General features: G+C 42.1%; 1 protein-coding gene across 1 annotated transcript in view; it reads left to right on the forward strand.

Moving 5' to 3' along the window:
* The first annotated feature begins 6,908 nt into the window (after window positions 1-6,908).
* The window catches only part of LOC122559440 (zinc finger C3H1 domain-containing protein-like), a 68,018-nt gene continuing 47,760 nt past the window's right edge, over window positions 6,909-27,166 (forward strand). The window contains exons 1-9 of the mRNA XM_043708889.1: window positions 6,909-7,512; window positions 14,760-15,161; window positions 15,239-15,309; window positions 15,432-15,663; window positions 18,030-18,265; window positions 23,381-23,501; window positions 24,720-24,811; window positions 25,240-25,452; window positions 25,977-26,144. Of these exons, the coding sequence (XP_043564824.1) occupies window positions 6,924-7,512; window positions 14,760-15,161; window positions 15,239-15,309; window positions 15,432-15,663; window positions 18,030-18,265; window positions 23,381-23,501; window positions 24,720-24,811; window positions 25,240-25,452; window positions 25,977-26,144 (2,124 nt within the window). The 5' untranslated portion in view covers window positions 6,909-6,923. The remainder of the gene's footprint in view (window positions 7,513-14,759; window positions 15,162-15,238; window positions 15,310-15,431; window positions 15,664-18,029; window positions 18,266-23,380; window positions 23,502-24,719; window positions 24,812-25,239; window positions 25,453-25,976; window positions 26,145-27,166) is intronic.

Consider the following 27,166-nt stretch of genomic DNA (forward strand, 5'->3'; position numbering starts at 1 on the left):
GTTATTTGCTGTAGTGGCAGTACTTTGGGTCCAGGTCTGTTTGTTGATAGAGTTTGTGCATGAGTGCCATACTTTTAGACATTCTCTGGCTGTCCTCTGTTTAGCTTCTCCTATGATCGTTGTGTTGTCTCAGTTGAATTTGTGGTCCTTGTCATCTGTGTGTATGGCTACTAGGGACAGCTGGCCGTGGCTAGGTAGTGTTCGTGTATGTGGATTTCTAGTTGTCTGCCTGTTTTTCCTATATCGTGTTTCATGCAGTGTTTACACGGAATCTTGTAAATTATGTTAATCTTGCTGATCATGAGTATAGGGTCTTTTGTCCTGTTGAATTGGCTGAGAGTGGCTGTCAGTTTATGCGCTGTCATGGATCCGAGTGGTTGGAGAAGTCTGGCTGTTAGTTCCGAGACTTTTTTATATCAGGTAGTGTGGCTACTGTGTTGGTTCATGGTATGTTCTTGTCGCATTATTTGTCTGCTAGCCATTTGCAGATGAAGTTGCAGGGATATCTGTTCTTGTCAAAGACTTGGTAGAGGTGTTCTTCTTCTTCTCTTCGCAAATTGGGAGTGCTGCAGTGTGCTGTCGCCCTTTTGAACAGGGTCCTGATGCAGCTTCTCTTGTGGATGTTCAGGTGGTTGTTCTTGTGGTTCAGGATCTGGTCCGTGTGTGTGGCTTTTCACCACTTCTGTGGTGCATTCACTCCAGAAGAAAATCACCTCTACAAAGTCTTTGCCGAGAATGGATATCCCCGCAAATTCATCTACAGATGCCTGGCAGACAATCAATGCAACAAGTATATGCCATGACCGAACACACTAGCCATACGATCTTATATAAAACAGTCTCAGAATGAACAGCCAGACTTCTCCAACCACTTGGATCCATGACAGCTCATAAACCAACAGCCACGCTCAGACAACAGCTTCACCAGAACAAAAGACCCTATACCCATCATGTGCAAGACTAAAGTAATTTACAAGATTCCATGCAAAGACTGCATGAAATGCTGTAAAGGACAAAAAGGCCAACAACGAGCAATCCACATCCACGAACATCAACTAGCGACCAAATGCCACAACCAGCTATCCCTAGTAGCCATTCACACTGATGGCAAGGACCACAAATAAAACTAGGACAACACAACGATCATCGGACAAGCCAAACAGGGGACAGCCAGAGAATTGCTACAACCACAGCACTCATCCACAGACTCCATCAACATTGACCTAGACCCAATATACCAGCCACTACAAAGAACTACCTGAACCAACAACCGGAAGCAGCAGGAACGGAACCAAATAAATTCCAGAAGACGCAGTAAAGCAGGGCTTCACGGGAGGCTCTAAAGCCCTGAATATGTCACCTAGACGGATGCAACATCTGCAAATCAACTTCTCAGTTCGGCGAACATACCCACAACCATGACAACTAGTACCCAAGCTACAAAGGCAAAAGTGAGGACTACAGATGCTGGAGATTAGACAGTGTGGTGCTGGAAATGCACAGCTGGTCAGACAGCATCTGAGAAGCAGGAGAATCGATGTTTCCGACTCAACACTGACATCTTCTACAAACCCACCGACTCCCACAGCAACCTGGACTATACTTCCTCCCATCTTGCCTCCTGTAAAAATGCTATCCCTTATTCCCAATTCTACCAACTCTGCCGCATCTGCTCCCAGGTGGACCAGTTCCACCACAGATCACACCAGATGGCATCCTTCTTTATGAACCACAACCTCCTCTCCCACGTGGTTGAGATGTCATCCAGTGCATCTCATCTACTTCCCGCACCTCGAACTCCACCTTTCCAACTGCAACAAGGTCGGAGCGCCCCTGGTCCTCACCTTCCACCCTACAAACCTCTGTATACATCACAGCATCCTCTGTACCTTCGCCACCTACAAACAGACCCCACCATCAGAGATATATTTCCCTCCTCACTCCCATCCGCTTTCCGTAAAGACCATTCCCTCCGCGACTCCCTTGTCAGGAAAAAAAACTGGGATTCAATCCAATATCCATTGCTGAGAGATTTACATTGGCATCTACTCCTGTCCCTAATTACTGTATATATGAGTGTACAAATCATCTTCCATTCTAATTTATACTTTATTAACACATTTTTCTATGGAGAACAAATGCCCACAAACGGAGGTTTGTTTGCTTGCAGAACTGATGTACTGAACATTTCCCAGGTTAGTCCCAATCTTCCACGATTTTTATTCTTTGAGGTGTACAATACTCCTTCTACTAAGGGATAAGAGTGTAGTGCTGGAAAAGCACAGCAGGTCAGGCAGCATCCAAGGAGCAGGAGAGTTGACATTTCGGGTAAAAGCCCTTCATCAGGAATGAGGCTGTGAGCTGACGGGATAGCGAGATTTATCCCATTTATCTCACCATCCCCTCAGCTCACATCCTCATTCCTAATGGAGGTTTTTTCCCAAAACGTCGATTTTCCTGCTCCTTGGATGCTGCCTGACCTGCTATGCTTTTCCAGCACTACACTCTCCACCCAAGCTACAAATCTTCACACAAATCTTGAAGATCAGGATGTTGCCAGGGTTGAAGGCTTGAGCTATAAGGAGAGCCCGAATAGGCTGGGCTGTTTTACCTGGAGGTTTGAAGGCTGAGGGGGGACCTCATCGAAGTTTGTAAGGTCATGAATGGCATTGATAGAGTAAATAGACAAAGTCTTTTCCCTGGGGTTAGGAGTCCAAAACTAGAGGGCATAGGTTTAGGGTGAGAGGTGGAAGATTTAAAAAGGACCCAAAGGGCAACTTTTTCATGCAGAGGGTGTTGCGTGTATGGAATGAGCTATTAGAGGAAGTGATTTAGGTTGACACAGTTACAACACTTAAAAGACATCTGGAGGGGTATCTGAATAGGAAGGGTTTAGAGGGATATGGGCTAAGTGCTGGCAGAGGGTCCTAGCTTAATGTTGGGTATCTGGTCTGCATGGACAATTTGGACTGAAAGGTCTTTTTCCTTGCTGTACATCTCTCTGACATTCTGATTTGATTTTAGTGCTTTTCATTTCCTGTTTAGCTGTGTATGAGAAATCTTGTCTGGCTGCTTAGACTTCACAATGACACCAATGCAACTTTATGTTAGAAATAACCATTAAGAATCACTGCAATCCATTGCACTGGAGGTAGTAGATCTCGCCACAAAAATTGCTTGACCTCTCAGTGTGATTTTCCCCAGTGCGACTTTCCCTGGTGCCAACAACCCTGGGCCATTTATAATCTTTTATCTCATTGGATTTGTGGGACTTGGCTATGCACAAATTTCTATATCAGAATGGTGACTACATTTTAAATGTATTTTATCAACTGTGAGGCACTTTGCTTGTCATGCATGTCATGATGCAAAAATGCAAAATCTTTTGTTTGTTTTATCATGAGACCTAATGTACTCTCCATCCACCTGGACAATCCGTGTGGCCTATAACCTACCTCGATCTCTTCATTTCCAACTGGTGCCAAGACATTAGCTGCCTCAACCTCTACCCCCTCCCTGACTCCAACCTCTCACCCTCACAATGCGCAGCCCTCCACTCCAATCCCAACCTCACCGTCGAACCAGCAGATAAAGGGGGTGTAGTGGTAGTTTGGCGCACTGACCTCTACACTGCTGAAGCTAGACGCCAACTCAAAGACACATCCTTGACCATGCCTCCGTGACTACCTGGTCAGGTCTACGCCCCCCAACAACCCACTCTCCCCTCCTGCACCTTCCCCGCCCACTGCAGGAAATGCAAAACCTGCACCCACACCTCCCCCCTCACCTCCAACCAAGGCCCCAATGGAGACTTCCACATTCATCAAAGTTTCACTTGCACATCCACCAATGTCATTTATTGTATCTGTTGCTGTCTCCTTTACACTGGGGAGACTGGACGCCTTCTCGCAGAGCGCTTTAGAGAACATCTCCAGGACACCAGCACCAATCAACCCTACTGCCCCATGGCCCAACATTCCTATTGTACTCTTGGTTACCTTCTCCCCACCTGCATCCCCCTCCCATTTATCTCTCCACCCCGGAGGCTCCCTGCCTTCATTCATGATGAAGGGCTTTTGCCCGAAACATCGATTTTCCTGCTCCTCGGATGCTGCCTGACGTGCTGTGCTTTTCCAGCACCACTCTAATCCAGACTCTGATCTCCAGCATCTGCAGTCCTCACTTATGCCTAATGCACTCTCTTGCCCACAAGATGGACTTCAATTTATCAGCTACGTGTTTAAAAAGATGATTAAAAGAGATTTGATTTTAATTAATGTTCAGGTTACTTTTCAGATCAGAAGACAGAAATATTTTGGGATTAATGCACAATTAAGCCATGATATGACAGACTTGAGTGACTAAATGGCCCACTTGTGCACCACATTCCAAATTTTAGCTGCATTTCTATGTCATATTGTGTGCTGTATTTTAGTAGCTGTAAATCATTACCATACTAAAGAAACCAGACTTAATTATAGCAGATGACAGACTTGCATATGTATAGTGAATTTTGATTCCCTGGCTGCATCACAGCCAATGAAACAACAGCCAATATCTGGACACAGGAAACATAACAACCAAAAACAGAAACTGCTAGCAGTAACAGTGGAAAGAAAACAGAGTTCACATTTCAAGTCCAGTGACCCTTTTTAAAATGTATCTTCCCAGTCAATTTTTTCTTTCCCATTGTCTAGTCCCTTCTCACATACATCTGCATTCGTTTGATGCTTTATGTCAGTTCGAAAAATTCATTTGCAGGTACCAGCTGCCTTTGCTTCACCATGCATGTGCAAAACCTCTATGCCTATCAATCATTGGGTTGGGCTTTGGGCTCTCTGCTTTTTTTTGGTAAGAAGGCCTGAACTACCTCTATGTTCGAAGCTCCTTGGATGCTGCCTGAACTGCTGTGCTCTTCCAGCACCACTAATCCAGTACCTCTATGTTCCGCCTCGGGACCCTCCAACGCTGGCATCAAAATAGATTTCATCAGTTTCCTCATTTCCCCTCCTCACACCTTATCCCAGCTCCAACCTTCCAACTCAGCACCACCCTCATGACCTGTCCATCTTCCTTCCCACCTCTCTGCTCCATCCTCCCCTCCCACCTATCATCATTACCCAACCTCCATCTACCTATTGCACCCTCAGCTACCTTCCCCCCAGCCCTGCGCCACCCCACCCATTCCCTCCCATTTATCTCACCACCCCCTCAGCTCACAGCCTCATCTGGCCAAGTTTGCCCTCACTTTGAATATCTTCTCCTTTGATTCCTCAATTTCTTCAGATCAGTGGCATAGCCATGGGTACCTGCATGAGCACAGGTTATGCTTGTCCCTTTGTGGAGTATGTGGAACATTTCTAATTCCAGTCCTACTCCAAGTTGCTCCCTAAAACTCTTTCTCCAGTACACTGTGGACACAATTAGTGCTTCCAATTTCCACACTGCTCTCACCTTCACTTTGCCCAACTGACTCCTCCATTCCCATCGTCAATGTCTGTTTCCATTCTAATTGGTAGGCTAGCCACCAAAATCTATCACAAACCCACTGACTCCCTCAGTTACCTGGATTATACACCTTCACACAATACTTCCTATAAGGAATTCATTTCATTCTTACAAGGGGTCTCAGAAATGTCCATCTTTTTCCTCAATGGAGGATTCCCTGCAATCCTGTTTAACAGGCCCCTTAGTGGTGTCTAAACTATTTCCCACATTTTTTTCTTCACCCTTTTGCTTCCCTCCCACCTCAACAGGGTCCCCCATCCTCACTTTCCACCTCACCAGCCTCGATATGCAAAGGATCATAAGCCACCATTTCCGCAACCTCCAGTGGGATACCAGTACGAGGTACATATTCCTCTCCTCTACCTTGTCTGTATTTTACAGGGACTGTTCACTCTGGGATAATCTGGCCCCTTCCTCCTCCACTTCCAACACCTCCCCATTGCAATCATAGGTGCAACACTTGCCCATTTACTTCCACCCTCTTAACTATCCAAAGCCCTAGACAAACCTTCCAGATTTACCTGCACTTCATTCAATCTATTCTCAATTATTTGCTGCTCACAATGCAGCCTCCTCTACATTGGAGGGATGAAACACAGACTGGGTGACAGTTCATGGAACATTTATGTTCCCTCTAAAAATGAATCTGGGTTTCCAGTTGCCTGCCACTTCCAAACATCCTTGTACAGTATTCCCACAGCAACTTTTCTGTCTCGGACTTGCTGCAATGCTCCAGTGAGGCTCAGCACTAGCTGGAGGTACAATATCTCATTTTCCACATTTTCCTTGGAGCCTTTGGGACTCAATATCGAGTTCATTAACGTTAAGGCCTGAACACCCCTTTCCCAGTGTTCCAAATACCATGTCCTAGCATAACAATGGTTTGCTTTCAACACAGTCAATTCATTTTCACTCACTCACTCACACTTCTCATTATCACCTATCCGCCTTTTCTCCTTCCCTGGCTTACTATCAACAATCCCTTTGTTTCTTTTTTTTCCTCTCTTTGGGCTCAGTCTCTGCCTATCAACTCATTCATTCTCTCGCCCTACCATCCAGTCAGAAAGATACCATTTGTTTCCAGATGCTATGTCACTGGGCCCAAACCATTAACTCTCATTTCCCTCCACAGATGCTGCCAGGCCTGCTGAGTTTATCCCTTCTAATGGAGACCTGCTTTCTTCACAAAGATACTGCAGAGTTGCTCCAGCAAATTTCTGTTCTTGTTTCAGATCTCCAGCAATCGTAATTCCTTGTTGTATTTGAGTTAATCCGCAGTTCCTTGTTTTATACTAACAAAGCAACTAATTTGGTGACAGCAAGCTCCCCTGATAAATAAATGATGAGGGAACTGGAAGGAAGCCAAGTGCGAACCCTTCCCTCTTGTCCTCATCCACACAGGGGCCGCTCTCCGCATGCGCGGGGAGGGGCGGTTCCTCGCTGCTTCGCCCCACCCCCGCACAACCCTTGAGACGTCACATCCGTTTCCGGTGCCTGTGACGGAGTCTGCGACAGGAGCAGCCATGGAGCTGGATGGCGAGCGGCTGTCGCCCAAAGAGGAGGGCGAGCTGGAGGACGGCGAGATCGACGATGACAACGACGAAAATGTTTACCTGGAGTCGCGGCTCGTCTCGTCCTCCACTCCGAAGCCGAGGCCCGGCAACAGCGGGGGCTCGGGCCCCAAAAGCCACCGGCCGCTGGCCTCCGGGAACGGCCTCGTGTACCGGCTCAAGGAGCCGTACCGGGGCTTCCCCCAGCAGCCGCCGCCGCCCCCTCCTCCTCCTCCCCCGCCCGCGCTCCATGGCGACTCGTCCCGCTCCAACTTCTGGGAGAGGAGCCACGGCACCTTCGGCCGTTTCCGCTTTCGGGAGGGGTCGAACCGCGGCGGCTGGGGCAGGGGATTTCGGGGAGCTGGCCCTCGGGGGTTGAAGAGGGGGAGACTGGGACCCGGGCCCGCCTTTATCGGGAACAACAACATCCGCAGGGATTCTCCGCCCCGGAAACGTATCCTTTTCCCGTCCCTCTGCCGCCCTAACCAGCGTTTGCTCAGTTCTACCGCTGACCCCACCAGGACCTGAGCCTGACTGACGAAGCACATTGAGAGAAGTTGAACCATTTAAGGAATAGACCCACCCTTACCTCCTCCATTTGAAGTGCGTTCCTTGACTGGCGTCAGCACCCAGTCGGAAGCGAATCTTTGGGGTTTTTTTCCTGACAAAATGAAAGAAAGCGATCGGATGCCGTGTGCTGTTTAACAATATTTCTTAGTCCTCGTGAGGTTTAGAGGGGTACTTATCTCGAGGAAATGAATGGGGTTGAGAGTTTACATTGGGAGGGTTGCATTATCATATTCAGTGCAAGCTTTGTGTGTGGAAATTCAGACATCTTTACATTTGGCTGGGATGCTCAATGTAAACACCCCTGGTGCTCACCTTCCACCCTACCACGTCTCTGGTGCTCTTCTCCCACCCTACCAACCTTCGCAGAAACCAAATCATCCGCTGACATTTCCGCCACCTCCAAAAAGACCCCGTCACCAGGGATATATTTCCCTCCCCACCCCTTTTCCGCCTTCCGCAAAGACCGTTCCTTCCGTAACTACCTGGTCAGGTCCACGCCCCCTACAATCCACCCTCCCTCCCCTGCCACCGCAGGAATTGCAAAACCTGCAGCCATACCTCCTCCCTCACCTCCATCCAAGGCCCTAAAGGAGCCTTCCACATCTATCAAAGTTTTACCTGCACATCCACAAATATCATTTATTGTATCCATTGCTCCCGATGCGGTCTCTTCTATATTGGGGACACTGAATGGAGGAAGAACGCCTCATCTTCCACCTCGGAACATTTCAACCCCAGGGCATCAATGTGGACTTCAACAGCTTCCTCATTTCCCCTTCCCCCACCTCACCCTAGTTCCAAACTTCCAGCTCAGCACTTGTCCGGACTTGTTCTACCTGCCTATCTCCTTTTGCACCTATCCACTCCACCCTCTCCTCCCTGACCTATCATCTTCATCCCCTCCCCCACTCACCCATTATACTCTATGCTACTTTCTCCCCACCCCCACCCTCCTCTAGCTTATCTCTCTACGCTTCAGGCTCTCTGCCTTTATTCCTGATGAAGGGCTTTTGCCCGAAACGTCGATTTCGCTGCTCTTTGGATGCTGCCAGAACTGCTGTGCTCTTCCAGCACCACTAATCCAGAATGCAATTTGTGGACAAGTTTTAGGTTGAAACCCTAAGTGGAGGTCATAAAGATTGCTTGGTTTGACTGGAGAGCTCTTTGGTTCAGTTGTGAAATAGCTATACTAATGTGTGTACAAATACTGTATGCAAGAAAAGTACACATTTTTTTCTAGCTAGCAGGTGTGATGTAACAATATTAGTTCATTCCACTGCAGGGTGATGCCTTTGCCTTCGTTACTTTGAAATGTAGGATTTTTTTTTCTTGGCTTTATTGAGACCTGTTTGGATAGGTTGACAAATGTCTAAGTAGAATTTTTGTGTGGCTATTTTAACACTTGTTTAAACTGCAATCAGGATTAATATCGCACTTAAAATTCTATTAGCTGAATATACCGTATGCTTGTTTGTGTAGTCTGTTAGTGACAGTTTGTGTTAATTTAATTTCTTGGAAAACTATTCTTTCCATCAAACTGTAATTCAAATAGTCTAGTCACAACTTTGTCTAAAATTTCCCTGAATTACATAGAATCGCTATAATTGTAGGGGTCACGGACTAGTGTAAAGCAAAGTTACCAAGGTCAGACTCTGAATGGGGTAACATATTTAACATCTGAAAAGCTATCAATTCAAATTGATTGCCCCATTTTTTTCAACTTTTTCTTGCAGTATCTACAGTGGTCACTATTTTGTAGTATCTCAAGGATAATAGAAATGTACTTTGCTGTATTATGCAGAACTTGCCACAAATTCTGGTTGAGACATTGAATGCTGAACCAACCAGCCCAATTTTGTAATGATTGAATGATGGTTGTCACATACAGTGATGTGTTGTTTTGTGTGATATGCATGTGGATCATACCATGCAAAGTGTCTCAGTAACAGAAGATAATTCAGAATAGTGTTACAGCCACAGAGAATGATCAGAATTAACATTTGAAATTTGTTCAAAAGTTCATGTATTCAAACCAATGGAAGAGAGTATTATGGTTTAAGTGGCAATGTTTACCCAAGTAACACTATTCAACAAATTAGTCATCATGTTAATTCTGAGCATGGAGATGTTGCTTAAACTGTTTTAGGGACAGTCTTGGTGAAACAGTGCCAGGTTTCTAAGAAGTTTGACAGAATACTGGCAGAAATCACTTGTCATAATTTCCAAGTAATTAAACAGATTCTTTGTGATATACTTTGTCTTGCTCATATGTTGAATAGCTGTGGAATAATATTAGCTTTTAAAAGATTTATGTTGTGATGCTGTTTGGCCGTGAGTTACTGCTTGCTTTGTAGGTGTGAATAGGTATCTTTGGAGGTTTTGTTCGTTCACTAAAATCTTGCAGTACTAGATTGTAAATAACTATGAACAGGATTTTCATGCTATTACAATACGTGATGTTTGACTGTAACTGGATGTTACTGTTTGGAAATGTATACACAAAGGGATCTCTGGGTGTCCTTATTCATCAATGAAATCAAACAGGTGGATGCAGCAAGCAAGTAGGAAGGAAAGTGACAGGTTGACTGTGATCATGTGATGGTTTGATTTCATAAGTAGGAATGTCTTACTGCAACAGGGACTTGGCGAGACTGCACTTAGAGTATTAAGCATAGTTTTGGCTTTTCTATGTAAGAAAGGATATACTAAGAATGCTGCACAGGTTCATTAGACTGATACTGTGTGTGGCAGAAGTGTTTGAGGGCAGATTGGTTGATTTGAGGACAGAGTGGCAGATGGAGTTTAATTTCGATAAATCCAAGCAGGGCGTATACACCTTAATGGTAAGGTCCTGGGGAGTGTTGCTGAACAAAGAGATCTTGGAGTGCAAGTTCATAGTTCCTTGCAAGTGTCACGGGAGAGAGGATAGTGAGGAAGTCATTTGCTATGCTGTCCATTATTGGAGTTGGGAGGTCACATTGTGGCTGTACTTTGGTTTGGCCACTTTTGGAATATTGCATGCAATTCTGGTCCCTCCTGGCGGAACGATGTTGTGAAACTTGAAAGGGTTCAGAAAGTATTTACCAGGATGTTGGGAGGGTTGGAAGATTTGAGTTATAGGGAGGGCTGTTTTCCCTGGAGTGTCGGAGGCAGAGGGGTGACATTATGTAGAGATTTATAAGGTCATGAGCATGGATAGACTAGTCTTTACCCTTGGAGTCCAGAGCTAGAGGGCATAGATTTAGAGTGATATAAATGGGACCTATGTGGCAACTTTGAGAGGGTGGTGCGTGAAGGGAATGAGCTGCCAGAGGAAGTGGTGGAAGGCTAGTACAATTACAGCATTCAAAAGGCATCTGGATGGGTATAGGAATAGGAAGTGTTTAGAGGCATATCGGCCAAATGGGACTAGATTAGGTTAGGATATCTGGTTGCCATAGGCGAGTGGACCAAAGGGTCTGTTTCCATGCTCTACATCTCTATGACTGGGCCTGTATTCACTAGAGTTCAGAAGATTGAGGTGGGATCTGATTGAAGCATAAATTCAAAAAGGCTCAACAAATTACATGGAAAGAATAATATTTTTTCTGCTTGGAATGTCTAGAACCCGAGGTCACAATCTCAGGATAACAGGCCATTTCCTGGGAATTAAGTGCCACAGAAAGTTATGGAGGTCAAGTAAGCGTATTCAATAATGCAATTTGATACACTTTTTGATGACTGGCGTCAGGAGATATGGAGAGAGGGAATATGATGTTGATTTAGAGGGTCCTCCAGGATCATATATGGATTTCAGTAAAGTATTTGATAAGGTTCCACACAGGCTATTGCACAAAATATGAAGACATGGGATTGAGGGTGATTTAGTGGTTTGGACCAGAAATTGGCTAGCTGAAGGAAGACAGAATGTGCTAGTTGATGGGAAATAGTCATCCTGGAGTTAATAGTGATATACTACAAGGATCTGTTTTGGGTCCACTGTTTGTCATTTTTATAAATGACCTGGATGAGAGCATAGAAGGATTGGTTAGTAAATTTGCGGATGATGCTAAGGTCAGTAGAGTTATGCATCATGACGAAGGATATTGTAAGTTATGGAGAGAAAGCTAAACAGCAGGGCTGAGAGGTGGCAAATGGAGTTTAATGTGGAAAAGTGTGAGGTGATTCACTTTGGAAGGAGTAACAGCAATGCAGAGTATTGGGCTAATGGTAAGATTCTTGGTAGTGTAGATGAGCAGAGAGATCTTGGTGTCCAGGTACAGAGATCTCTGAAAGTTGCCACCCAGTTTAATAAGGTTGTTAAGAAGGCATACGGTGTGTTAGCTTTTATTGGTAGAGGGATTGAGTTTCAGAACCATGAGATCATGCAGCTGTACAAATCTCTGGTGGGGCCACATTTGGAGAATTGCAAACTGTTCTAGTCGCTGCATTGTAGGAAGGATGTGGAAGCTTTGGAAAGGGTCCAGAGGATATTTACTATGATGTTGCCTGGTATGGCAAAGGTCCTCCGAGAAAAGGCTGAGGGACTTTAGGCTGTTTTCATTAGAGAGAAGTTTGAGAAGTGACTTAATTGTGACATATAAGATAATCAGAGGGTTAGATAGGCTGGAAAGTGAGAACTTTTGACTTCCGATGGCGATGGCTAGCACAAGGAAGCATCCCTTTAAATTGAGGGTTGATAGACATAGGTCAGATGTTGGAGGTAGCTTCTTTACTCGATGGGTAGGGACGTGGAATGGACTGCCTGCAACAGTAGTAGACTTGCCAACTTTAAGGGCATTTCAATGGTCATTGTGTAGGCATATGGACAACAAAGAAATAGTGTAGGTTATATGGGTTTCAGATTGGTTCCACCATCGAGGGCCGAAGGCTTGAACTGTGCTCTAATGTTGTGTTCGATATTGAATCGTGAAGCAGGCTCATAGGGCTGATTTCTGCCGTTACTTCTGATCTCTGTCATCTAGACCAAAAAACTCATTCAACTGGTCTCAAACAAGAAACGTATGCATATATTAGTTTCAGGGTGTTGCTATGTACGTAGGCTATATGTCCAAAGATTGGCACTTGCCTTCAGCTTCTTGGAAGAGAATGGGCACATCTGCCACTGACAGTGTCCCATGACCTTCCACTTAGGAAACACTCAGCACAATGTCCAATATTGGATGTAATTCTGTGATTGGGCAGCATTTGTTGAATATTTCAGTATACAAAGAAACATACTTAAAGCCAATTTAAGTTTCAGTTGGGCTTGGAGTACAGAGGAACCTCGATTATCCGAACAAACTGGTCGGGGAGTATTTCGTTCGGATAATCGGATGTTTGAATAACACAGTTCAGCCAAGCATCGGGACTGTTGCGATGTTGTCAGATAATCAGAAATTTGGATAATCGGTGTTCAGATAATTGTGGTTCCTCTGTACTCAGTTTGCTTTTGAGTATTTACAGCAGCGTAATTTGCTAAGTCTAATTTTCCTGTGCAGTATGTTAAAAGTATTAAAAACTGTTTTGAATAGTTTATGGCTATCTGCATTCTAAATTGGATGATATGGTTTCCCATTAAAACTTGTAGGCCCAAGGCTTTCAAACTCCAGTCTGATGACGTCTTTATCCCTGAAATAATCTCGAGTGTCTACGAGAAGGAAAAACGCAATCATGAAAAGAGAGCAATAACAAATGGGCAAGCTCTCCACTTGTTACAAAATCAAAATAATTTCAGTTCTCCAGAAGACATTGATGAATTCCACATCTGATGCTCCTGGAGAGGTCCCAATACTGCCTTTGCTGTGTTAGTTATCTAGGCTACCCAGCTTTCAGGCAGAGAGTATTTACTTTCAGCATGAGAGGAAGGTAGGTGGAAGCCAGCTACAGTTTGAAATTCAGGTGCATTTGCATTGTGGTGAATGTTAGACTACAATATCTGATCTTCTGAAGTTATTTCCAGCATTTTATTCACGAGAATCAAACAAAGACGTTAATATAATCACGGAAAAACTCAGTTTAAACTTTTAAGTGTCCATGCTATTGTACATTATAAATTTATTATTACACGATTGATTTAAATAACTGAGAAATTAGACTGAGTTTGTACTGGTGAGTAACATATTTAAGAATATTATATTCAAGTGACCTGCAAATTGGACAGAAAGAAACTCATGCTTCTGGGAATAAACATGAACCTGTTTAACATCCCTATAATGGTATTACTACTGTTGGTCCAGATTTTACGAGTAACTGCTTGCGTGAATGTGGCCTGTGAACAGGTGAAATGTGTTTGCTATTAACACGTAATCTTTATTCCTGTTGAAAGCCATTCATTCAACTTGCATTAGAATGTTAATAGAGTCAGACTTGTCCTTTATCTCTTGGTTTGTCTGGTATATCACATCATTGTCAATGTCAGGTAAATAGTTCTAAATTGTTCCTTAAATACTTGTTTAATAAATGGCATATTGAAATATCCTTTGCGCAGAGTACTTTTGTCTCAGTTATCAGACCCTCAGTGCCTCAGATATATGAAAATGGTATCTTGCATAATTAAGAGATGCTTTGGGGTTTTTCCATATGCAATGACTGCGTGAACTGCTTTAGTGAGTTTGTGTGTACATATATTTTATTAATAAAAAATCTTTGAAATAAAATGGATATTGTAGAGCATTTAGATTGGAAGTCCATTTCATCCATTTGAGAAGGCTTTCAACTTATAAAAAACAGTTTGACATTCATTTAAGGAAAAAGAATTTCCTGTAATAATTATGAAGATGCAAGTGATGTTCTTTTCGGTTGGCTATGTATTTTAACTTGCACTACAGTGAGCATTAGCACCAGCTTATTCCCTTCAGTCTTTAGCATGAGCAGTGTAGTCTGAATGATTATTGTATAGTGCCTCAGCTTTTTTAATTGAGTTCCTTGATTATCCCTGTCTTCTGAATGACTGCAGATTCATTACTTACCTCAGTGAGGATTTACTATTGGAAGCTTCAACTTCTGATGTCCATTCCTCCTTTTCAGTTTATGAACGTTGCTCATAATATATTGTGGAAAATTTGACACTTTGATTTTGCACATCTGAAGTTGGAGTATTTAGTTATTATGTATTGAAAGTGTTAAGTTTCCTTGACACTTTTAACTCAGCAAAATTTTTTGGGCGGTTCCCTTCAAGAAGACCAGCTCAGTATTGCAGAAATGAAGATGACATGGATGAAACATTTGAAGATCTTCTTAGGAAATATAAAGAGATTCAGCTGGAACTGGAATGTCTTAATAGAGAAGAAAAAATGTCTCAAACTACCAAGGGAGAAAACTTGCTGGAAGAGGACGGTAGTATTGTGTCTGGGAATGTTAATGTTGAAACCAACAGTATTGAAAAGAACAATTTACAGCTATCCACTGAAAAACCTCAGGTGAAAGCTTTTCAGGCATTTGAACTAAAACCTCTAAGACAGAAGCTACGAGCACCAGCCCAGCTGGAACAAAGCGACCAACTAAACGACAGCCAAAAACCAGAACTATTGGAGCCTTCAACAAATAAACCAGGTATGTAGAATATGAATTGTGAAAATAATGGATATACAGGTACTACAATTTATTAACTTGGTTACATTTTCTTACAGAGTGTGAAAATAAAGATCCAGACCATTCTAGTTCAAATAGTAAAGGGGTTTTGACAGAATCTCCTCTCAAGGTAAATGTTTGGCATATTTGTGTTTTCTAAACAAAATGGATTCTTGTATTTGTACTGTCCAAGTTATAGTAGTTTGAAAGAATTTATGATTGTTGGGTACTTAATTTTGTAATATTTAACAGGACGAAATCAAAGCGGACGATGATGATGTCGAGGAGGAGAGGGAAGAGGAGGAAGAATTGTCAGAACTCCAGTTACGCCTTCTTGCATTGCAGTCTGCTAGTAAAAAATGGCAACAAAAGGAACAATGTGTAATGAAAGAGAGCAAAGAGAAGCTTACTAAGCCAAAGGTGTCTCAGCAGAAAGTCCGAAGTAGCCCTAAAACCCGTGTGCTGAAGAAGCCACTTAATACAGGTAACACCAGAGTTTGGTAAATTTTGGATTAACACAGGTTACTCTGTAATATTTCAGTCTGGAGGGGACAAAGGAATACAGGGAAAGTTTTCTGAAGTATATCAGTTAAGTCACATGTCCATGTGGGTAACATTAGAGGTAAATAGGGAGGAAGGAGTATCTAAGAAGTGGTATGTGCTGGGGCTGCGATTGTGTAGATAAGTGAAGCAAAAATAGATCCACTGAGAAAGAAATGCAAATTCTTTTGAAGATTATGAAATGGTTGATTATGTCAAAGTGAACAAAAATTCAAGGAGGTAACAAGGAAGGATTGAACATGGTGAAAGAAATTGTGACTGTGAAGCCTTGGTGGCAGGGAGAAGATTTGATTAAAGCAAATTAGAGGCAAAGATGTGGATTTGGTTGATGCTTTCTGGAGCTTTGGAGATGGGGAACCATTTTTAGGAGAGGAGAAGAGGAGGATGGATTTTTGAGAATGTGACTGATCGCAGTTTTGAAGTGGGCCGAGGGAACCAATTACAATGACCATGTGGGCACTAGGATGACAATTGGTGGTCTCTAGGAGGAGTAATGTAGGAGCAAAGATGAAATGAAGAGAGGGATAAAAGAAGCTTGAGAGTCCAGATTAGCATTGGGACAAGAATATTGGGCTCGGTAGATATTAAAAAAAAAACAGCAGAGATTGCTGAGTTTACATCTTAGAAAGTAACTTGCTTGTTGCTCATGAACCACTGCAACCTTGAACTATTGTAGTCACTATGGTATAGATACTCAAACGTGGTTGTTGGAAGTTCAAGGATGTAGGGAATATGGAAGAATGGGCAATATAGGCTTTGATTGTTCAAAAGAAATGATCATCCTGGTAAGCAAGTGTATTTTTTCATTTCATTAAAAATGGATGTCCTGTTCAAGGTCACAATTTATTGGCTATCCATAATCATCCTTAAAGGTGTGGTGAGCCACTGCAGTCATTGTGATACAGGTACAACAACATTGTTAAAAGTTATTGAATTTTAAGGTGGCAACAATTGAAGGTGATTGAAATCAAGATGGTGTCTGACCTGCAGGTGGTGGTGTTCCTATGAATCTGCTGCCCTTCCTGTTCTAGATTATAGAGTTCATAGATTTGGAATGTAGTGTTGGTGAAACCTTGATGAAATGCTCTATGGCATCTTGTCAATGGTGCACACTGCTGTCACATGTGCTGGTGATAGATGAATGTTTAGTCTGCAGGATGGTATGCCAATCAAGGGAGCTATGTTGCCCTAAATATTGACTACTTCAGTTTTGTTGGAACTGCAGTTAGTCAGCCATGTGGAGAATATTCAAACATGCTCTTGGTGCACCTTGTGGTTGTTGGAGAAGCTTTTGAAGATTATGAAATGGTGGATTTTTGAGAATGTGACTGATCGCAGTTTTGAAGTGGGCCGAGGGAACCAATTTGAAGGTGAGTTACTTGTTGCAGAATACCCAGCCTCTGACCAGCATTCTCTAACTTGCTTATTGACTGCACAGACCTCTGGAATTCAGTGCCATGATCAGCATGCCAGCATGCGAGATCAAAGTGGTTGTGCAGCTTAGAGTGAATGTTGCCTGTGACCCGTTCTTATAACGATAGATTTTGTGTGGCTGGTCTGTGGGGGTTTAGGTCATTAATCTTTGAATGTTAGTAATGCTGTCAAATGTCAAGAAAGTCAAGTGCTCCAATTTGTGATTGCCTGTACTTAAGTAACATTCATGCCATTTGCTAGTTAATTGCCCGATCTTAAATGTTTGTTTGCAGACCGTAAAACATCATTTGAAAGATTGCAAATAGAAGCGAATGGTGTGCAGTAATTTGGCAGGGGACAGTGAGGATCAATCGTGTTTGATATGGTTTGACCAGGTTGAGAGACCTTAGTAAACAACTTGGGTACCAGAATCAAGATCCTTTTGAAAGCAAGAAGACAAGACTTGTACCTGGAGAATGGACAGGAATAGTCAATTTTATTAAGACCATGGAAACAATGCTGATGGAGAGGGAATAGTTGATTGGCTTGACACCTTCACTACACTGTCTAGTCTAATAACGCAATTCAGATCTTTGGAAGTGCAGTTGTCAGTGACTTGGAATTTTATTTAGGGCAAAGTGTTGGTAGCAGAACTGGGATTTCAGTTTATGCTGGCAAGCAGCTCGAGGGAATTGGTAGAAGGCAGTGAAATCAAAGCAAGAGATGACTTGAATTGGGTAAACGGATGTTATTCATTCATCATTAAAAGCGGATGAATCTTTCGTGTATTTTCATTTAAACATGCATATAAGGAATTTACAAAATGGAGGCTGTATATAAACTCAATATTCTTAATGCTTTAACTATTTTGTTTAGCTGTTGCTACAAAGCAGGTTTTGCGAAGACAGAAAACGAGAGCATGGAAAAAATTACAGCAGCAAAAAGAACAAGAGAAGCAAAGAAAGGAAGAGGAAGAGAAGAAACAACTGGAAGAGGAAGAGCGAAAAAAGCGTGAGGAAGAAATCAGAAAAATACGTGATCTCTCCAATCAGGAGGAGCAATACAATCGTTTTATGAAACTTGTATGTGGGAAGAGAAGATCTAGTAGCAAGGTAAGACTTAATTGCTTTGTATTGTTATGCTAAGTAATGATTTAGGAAAATATTTCTTCTAATGCCAGGTTGCTGTTAATATGCTCAGTAGGTGTATTGTTTAGAATGCATATTGAGTTTTAAGCAGTTGAAGAAGAAACATTAGCCCCAGTCTTGAGTAAGCTCTCAGAACTGACTCACTTTCATTAGAATTTGATAAATGTAAATTGCACTTTATTTGGGAAGCTAAATTCAGCTTCTGATTATTTCTAGTGAAACTAGAAATATGTTAGTCTGTTGTGGTTCTGTTCGCCGAGCTGGGAATTTGTGTTGCAGACGTTTCGTCCCGTCTAGGTGACATCCTCTGCTTGGGAGCCTCCTGTGAAGCGCTTCTGTGATCTTTCCTATACCTTTGTGGTGAATTCTCTGTTCGGTGTTCTCTGTACCATCACGTCTAGGAATGGACCCGAACCATGGAACAGGCAGTCACCATAGGACAGAACAGGACCACACACTGCAAAAAAATGGCACTCAAAGAAAAAATGGCCAAACTAACACACAAAAAAAGAGGACACCACAACACACACCTGGGTTAGAAACCTCTCCCACAGACACGGAAAGAACAATACTGGCCAAGGGACTCAACGACAACCACAGTGACGCCAAGACAGCAGACATCCTAGTAGCACTAAAATGCACATTCAGGAACAATGGACTGACAGAAGAGACACAGCAAACAGTGAGACAAAGTATCGTACCTCTGATAACAAGGAAAAGACAAACACACAACCTCAACACCAAGGAGAGGGAAGCACTAAAATTACTAAGAAACGATAAGAACTTAATCATACTACCAGCAGACAAAGGCAGAATGACGGTCATCCTGGATAAAGCAGACAACATCCAAAAAGCGCAACAACTACTTGCAGATACCAACACCTACCAAAAGAGGGAGTTTGACCCCACCCCACAGCTCACCAATAGGATAAACAACACACTGAGGAACAAAAAAACCGACAGATAACCAGGTTTGACCTACAAAGAATGAAACCTGAAAGCAACAACACCCCCAGATTCTATGGACTACCTAAAGTGCACAAACCAGACATCCCACTCAGACCCATTGTATCACTACCAGGGACGACACCACACACACTGGCTAAAGAACTACAGCAGAAACTGAAACCCCTGATCAGCGGATCCAGACACTCTATACAATCAACACTAATTCTTGGACATCATCAGAAATATACACATAGACAAGGAAGAAACCATGGTCTCATTCGATGTAACAGCACTGTTCACCTCTATCGACAAAACCCTAGCCAGAGAAGCAATAGCCAACCTGCTGGATATACAGAACAGACAACAGGACGTTGAACCTATCAACAAAGACTGCATACTCAAACTACTGGACCTGTGCCTCACAACACACTTCACATTCAACAACCAAATATATGAACAAATCAACGGCACACCCATGGGCTCACCCATCTCTGGACTCATAGCAGAAGCAGTAATGCAAAGATTAGAACAAACAGTCTTACCGCAAATTCAACCCAAACTCTGGGTCAGATATGTGGATGACACCTTTGTAATCATTAAAAACACAAATAGAGAACACACACCGGATCATCAACGCCACTCACAGGAATCTGATCCTCTAGAAAGGAAGAAAAGGACAACCAACTCCCATTCCTCGACGTGATGGTACAGAGAACACCGAACGGAGAATTCACCACAAAGGTATACAGGAAAGCCACACACACAGACCAAGTCCTAAACTACAAAAGCAACCACCCAACACACACACAAGAAGTTGCATCAAGATACTATTCAAAAGAAACGCAACACACTGCAGTACGTCAGAACTGCAAAAAGAGGAAGAAGAACACCTATACAATGTATTGGCCAAAAACGGATACCCCCGCAATTTCATCAACAGATGCCTCAGGGAAAGACAATGGAACGAGGACATGCCGCAACCCAAAGGACTAGCCACACTACCATACATCAAGAGCATTTCCGAACTGACAGCCAGACTACTGCGACCACTAGGACTCATAATAGCACACAAACCAACAGCCACTCTCAGACAACAACTCACCGGGGCGAAGGACCCGATACTCAGCATGAGCAAAACCAATGTAGTGTACAAAATCCCATGCAAGGACTGTACAAAACACTACAGAGGACAAACAGGAAGACAGCAAACGATCCGCATCCATGAACACCTAGCCACAAAATGACACGACCAGCTATCCTTAGCCCCACATGCAGATGACAAGCAACATGAATTCGACTGGGACAACACTACTATTATAGGACAAGCCAAACAGAGAACAGCCAGGGAATTCCTAGAGGCATGGCATTCATCCACCGATTCAATCAATAAGCACATCGATCTTCCCAATATACCGACCACTGCAGCGGACAGCTGGAACTGACAACCGGAAGCGGCAGATTCAAACCACTATAAATGCCGGAAGAAAGATCACAGAAGCGCTTCACAGGAGGCTCCCAAGCACTGAGGATGTCACCTAGACAGGGGGCGAAACGTCTGCAACACAAATTCACAGCTCGGTGAATAGAACCACAACAACAAGCACCCGAGCTACAAATCTTCTCTCAAACTTTGAATATGTTAGTCTTTATAACATTGAATTTAATGTAAAGTGTTTCATTCAAACTGAATGTTGAAACTTTTCAAACTAAGTGAGACCTAAATCCTTGTCCAATATTACAATGAGTATTGTAGTTTCTGTTCATGGTTGATTGTGAGTTTTTTTAATACACCTGCTCTGCATTCAGATTAGTGGAAAACTAAACAGTTTCTTGGAGTGTAAACCTACATTATTCCTAAAGTATGGCAAATTCAATGTATGAATGAGTTGAGGGTTTCTGTTAAGAATCTGATGTATTTCTGAATATAATGTTGAAAGTAGAAGTAGGCATACCTTGCCTACACCTAGTCTCTGAAATTTACAATCATTGCATTCTCTATCCAAAGTTCTGACTGTTTTGGGCGTGAACCAACTTTTTTGTTATAATTGTGTAGATATATGATTTGTGGTGTCGTATATAAACAAACTTGTGATGCAAAATACTGCAGGTACTGGAAATCTTCCTGGTGATCCCATCACCCTTGCATGCCGAACTGCATTTCTCTTTTCTCTATTATTTGAACATAACATTTGAATGTATGAGATATTTTCTTGACTCTTCAATGTTCACTCCATTGCTTTCCCCTCTGCCGTCCGAAATGTGCCACCTCCTGACATTCTTTCCTTTGACATTATTCCACACAACTCACAACTTGACCGTATCCAATTGTTGTCTTAGTTTCTGCACTGCATAAGGCAGCAAGTCTAATGTTGTAGATTCTTTCATTCAGTTTCAACAATGTTTTTCTTTGACATAGTACTCATTGTACTTGTTGTAGCTAGTCATACCGTAGATAATTTTTCATTTCCATAACCCCATTTCCCCCATACTGATCCCAGTGAGGTAGATCATACTGTATAAATTGGGTTTTTCTTTTGACCCAGAAATCATGTTGCATATTATACGGTGTACAAATATTGGTGCCATAGTAGACAGGTGAAGATTTTCTAAGATTGCAAAGGGATCTTGATCAAATATAACGGACTGAAATGCGAGGTGTTGTATTTTGGTACAACAAATAAGGGTAGAGTTTATATAATTTTAATGGTAGGGTCTTGGATAGTGTTGTTGAACAGAGGGACCAAGGAGTGCAAGTACATAACTGTTTTGAAGTTTGTATCCTATAGACAGGATGGTTAAAAAGGCATTTGACATTCCTTCATTGCTCAGTCCTTTAGATCAGGACATTGGTGAGGCCTTTTCTGGAATACTGTGTCCAGTTCTGGTCGCCCAGTTTTAGGAAGGATATTAAACTGGAGAGGGTTCAGAAGAGATTTACCAGGATGTTGCCAGGTATGGAAGGTTTGAGTTATAAAGTAAGGTTGAGCTTTTTTTCACTGGAGCAACTGAGGTTGAGATGTGACCTGAAAGAAGTTCATAAAATAGTGAGGTGTATCGGTTGACGTAATGGTAGTTGTCTTTTCCCTAGGAGGGGGGATTTCAAGACTAGGGGGCATGTTCATGTGTGGAATAGACATCCTGAGGAAGTGGTGGATGTGGGTATAATTACAATACTTAATAGATAGTTGGAAGGACACATGAATGGGAATGGTTTGTAGGGATATGGGCCAGGAGCAGGCAGATGGTTAGTTTAGTTCGGTTCGGTTCGGTTCGGCATGGACTGTTTGGAGCAAAGGGTCTAATCCTTGCTTTGACTCTGTTCAACCATCAGTCATTAGCCACAATTTTTCACCTGACAAATGAAAATTGGCCTGTATGCCAATAACCTGAAAATGTCTACTTTTCCTTAAGTCTTCTCCCATAATCTTTACATCTTCACTCTCATCCTCTTCTGTTGCTCAAAATCTATAAATTACATCTTATGGGCTGCTTGAGCTTATTATCTCTGCATTCTAGAGCTTTTGTCCAAATCCTTAATCATCTTCACCCCATACCCAATGTCACCTAGAAACGTCATTGACCCATGAAACGTCCCATTTCATTTCCTCACTTCGAAGATCAAGAAGAGGTTCAGTGCCATTCCTTGGTCTAATCCAGCTTTGGCTTTGGAACACTCACCCTTGCACGCTGCTGCTTGTACATGTTATGTTAGCTGGACACCTTTTTCAGGGACTCCCATGAATTCTAGTAAATTTTCAAGTTCCTCCTTGTGCTCCCTCTCAAAGTTTAAAAGTGTCCTAAAGAGGAAAATGAGGAATGTGAATCCCAAATCTTGGGGTCTAGGCAACTGTAGACATGGACAACAATGCTTAGACCAACTAAGATATTTGAGGCATACCAGAATACTTTAAAGGTTTGGGGTCAGAAGGCAATTTGTAGCAATTTGGTTCTAAAATTGGTAACGATGGGGAGGTAAAATGTGAAGCTTTCGCCCCACAGATGCTGCCAGAAATGAGTTTAGCCAGCAATATTTTCTTGTTGTAGTCTACACATTTTCCACAGGACAGTTAGCCAACTCAGTGCAGATTTGTTGAAGGGCTTTGTCCACAATAATTCTTCTCCATGTTTTAGTCAACAGATTTTGATATCAAAAAATCACAGGAGAGACCAATGGAAGAATCTGGAAGCATGTACCAGTATGATAATTATGAAGAGGTTGCTATGGAAACAGATAGTGAAACCAGTTCACCAGGTAAATATCATCAGTGCTCTGTAAATTGCATTTGAAATCAAAATGAATGTTCCACATCATTCACTTTCTCCTGTGAAATTAGTAGCTTAGACTTTGTATGGACGACGTGAAACTTAGATGCTCATTTCTTTGAAGTAAATTGCATCAACTACAATGCAGTTGAAGGTGGCAGTTCCAACAGTGGCAAATTGAAGCAATCCAACAAAAATAATGAAACACTTATCTGTAAAGGCCTCGTCTTATAGCTGGGCACACGACTAGATGTGGTAGCACAGTATGCAGTCAATATGAGAAAGATCTTAACATAGAATTTAATCAAATAAGAATCAAGGAGTAAGCCCTCCATTTCTTGGAGATGCCTAACAAAAGGGTTAATGTTTTGGTTGTTGCAGGCCAGCCATCTTAGCAAGGATATTTGTACCAGGTACCCTAAGGGTAGTGTCTTAGAAACAATGTGTTGCAGCAATGTAGATGTTTCTGCACGATTTGGAAGGTCAGAAGTGGGGAATGGTTGCGCATGATTATGACAGGCGTAATGCAACTTGCTGCCTTCAACGATTTCCGATGTGCCCACTGGAGGGTGACACTGATTTAGGTGCTGATAAAAGCAAATCTGTGTTCGGAGATCAGCAAAAGCTTTCCAGACCGATGTCAGTGATGGATGCTACTTTACCACTAACCACAAAATCTGGCCCGTTTCTTGGGAAATGATTGTCAACATTTTTTAGTTGCAGAGGTCCTTAGACATAAATGTATGGTTGTTGTCAGTGTTGCATGTGTTTTGTTAATAAGTGATTCTGGGTTTCTTTATTGAAAGAACTTGGAAACGGATTCTCAAACGTGTTTTGTAAACACCTAATTTTATTTTAAAAATGGTGTGCAAATAGCATGCTAATAATTTGCTGCCAGAAATCCAATTTAATATGTAAGGATGTCATAGCCTAAAAGATCAGTGACTGGTGAATAAAGTTTTGCCAGTATACTACTTGTGCGCATTAATCTATATCTACATGTAATTACATTGACCAGCCAGTTCAAAGTGAGACGGTTTTGATAAATAGTTTATCCATATATGCGCACGTGATAAGCTTTATTTTATTCCGGATTGTAAGCTTTATTTTATTCCGGATTGTAAGATTTATTTTATTCCGGATTGTCAACAACTTTGACATGGTTTTACCAGTTTAAAATGTGCCCTCTTCCCCTCTCTCCTCACAGTATCATCTCCAGTGCCATCTTCAGTCTCTGTGGATTACCAATCAGGGTATTATGTTCCAATGCCACCTGTGCCAATATTTTCACAGCATCAGGTTAATTTCATTTCTGCATTAGTCCTTATATTAAACTGAATCTGTAATATGCTGCTGTGTTGTGTTTTCTTAGTGCCATAAATTATCTTCCAGGTTATTATCTTTTCATTTGCCTTGTGAACTCAAAAATGAATCTTTGATTTTAAGTGCTGTTTTTCTAAATTGCAACTGCACCTTCATTACTGTGCATGCATTGTTAGCATTTTGCAGTTGAAAGCTCACTGGTTTCCAAAGTGATTTTGACTGTACTGGTGTTTTTATTTAACTGTATTTGAGGGAATTAAATGAGGTGAAGTTATAACAACCACTAATGGCTTCACTATATAAGCGGTAACAAAACAATCTCTGCCACTTACATATTTAAATTGGTTTATTTTAAATTCTGTGATTAATGTCTGAATTTTTTTGCACATCCGTTCCATTTTTAGAACATGATGGATCCTGTGATTCCGAATTACTTGGAATCCTACTTTCCTAATCCCTTGGAGCTGCCTGTGCCGCCACCGCCCCCACCACTTCCTCCAGAGGAACCTGAGCAGCCACCAAAACCTCCATTTGCCGATGAGGAAGAAGAAGAAGAAATGCTCCTTCGAGAGGAATTGTTAAAATCTATAGCAAATCGGCGTGCTGTGAAACCAGAGGTAATTTTAACAACTTCATGTTAAAGTTGTATTTAGCCACCAGAGGGCAGTCTGCTACAAGTCAGGATATTTAATTGGAATGATTCTGTTTGCTGATTTTTGAGTTCAGCTGTGAATGTCTCAAGTTTATTTTAGGTCAAAGTTATTAGTTTTAGTGTGGAATTCATCTAATTCGATTTTTCCTCTGTATAGTTAGTATTGGATTTAGCATAATATTTGTCGTGGTGTTTGACACGGACCAAATTGGGCTGTGCTTTGGAACTCTGGTGAACTCAGTTGTCACCCACTGTTTCTTCGCAGCTCTTTGTTGATGCTGTGTTCCAAAAGAGTCCAAATGTTTGCTGAAAATAAAATAATTGGAGCGGTGTGGACAATATTGGACCTTTCCTATTTAACCATTCTAATTGGGATGTGGGGCGATATACTTGATTGTGCTTCAGTGCAAGTTGAATTTTGGGAATAGCAAATAAGTAAATTTAATTGTTTGGTGATAATTAGCTTACTCTCTCCACTATTTAAAACAGGATTCAACTGATATTTGTGACATGGCTTATCCATCTCTTCCTATTGAGAACTCCCAATCTGGACCAATGAATAATCTTCCAACTGCTGACCTGAATTCTGCATTGCAACCACGTCCCCAAAGCACAAAGTTTACAAGAGGACTTTCAGCTCCTCGTCCACTTATAATGGTAAGGATTTTGTTTTGACTGTTCATACAGTCATGAGATGTACAGAACAGAAACAGACCCTTTTGTCCAACTCATCCATGCCGACCAGGTATCTTATACTAATCTAGTTCCATTTGCCAGCCCTTGACCCATATCCCTCAACTCTTCCTATTCATATACCCATCCAGGTGCCTTTTAAATATTGTAATTGTACCAGCCTCCACCACCATCTCTGGAAGCTCATTACACATGCCCACAGATGCCCACATCACCCTCTGTGAAAAATTTGCCTCTGTGATCCCTTTTAAATCTTTCCCCTCTCGCCCTAAATCCATGCCCTCCAGTTCTGGACTCCCCTAACCCATGGAAAAGACCTTGTCTATTTACCCTATCAATGCCCTTCATGATTTTATAAACCTCTGTATGCTGGCAAAATGGGTTTTATCTTATAAATGTAACCTTGGCTTGTTTTGGATGTGGGAAATTGTATGGAGAAACCGTTCCAGAAATTGCTGGTGTAACACAACATAGATTTAATTTAAAGGTTAACGAAGAAGTAAATCTTTTTCAAAACAGAGTAGAACTCCTTTTCAGTTGTTCTTCATGTTAATGATATCTTGAATTCGTTAATGTGGTTTTCTGTTCTGTCCAATTGTGAAGGTGTACTTAGTTCTTGGGTTAACAGTTTCCTCTGAATGCTAAGTTCCGAAGTATCTTAACAGTGAATATAAGAATGGTATTTAATCGACAGCTTAACTGAGATAATGGAACATTACTTGTTTTTAACTGAGCGCAATTTAAGTGCAAAACAGAATTACTTTTCTACTCAAAAGTTTCAATTCTGCTGGAACTTTTAAAACTAGCCACGTTAACCTAATACAGGTAAACATCTAAATGGAAACAATGCCACCTTTAGCAAAATACCTTTGGGTTCAAACCCTCAGTTATTTCAATGCAACAAACTAATCAGATGGTGTATTGAAAGTTCCAAGAAACTTTGAACCAAAATAACCGCGCTCATGCAGGTTGTTAGAGAATAGGTC

Source organism: Chiloscyllium plagiosum, chromosome 19 (assembly GCF_004010195.1).
Source record: "Chiloscyllium plagiosum isolate BGI_BamShark_2017 chromosome 19, ASM401019v2, whole genome shotgun sequence".
Lineage (NCBI taxonomy): Eukaryota > Metazoa > Chordata > Chondrichthyes > Orectolobiformes > Hemiscylliidae > Chiloscyllium > Chiloscyllium plagiosum.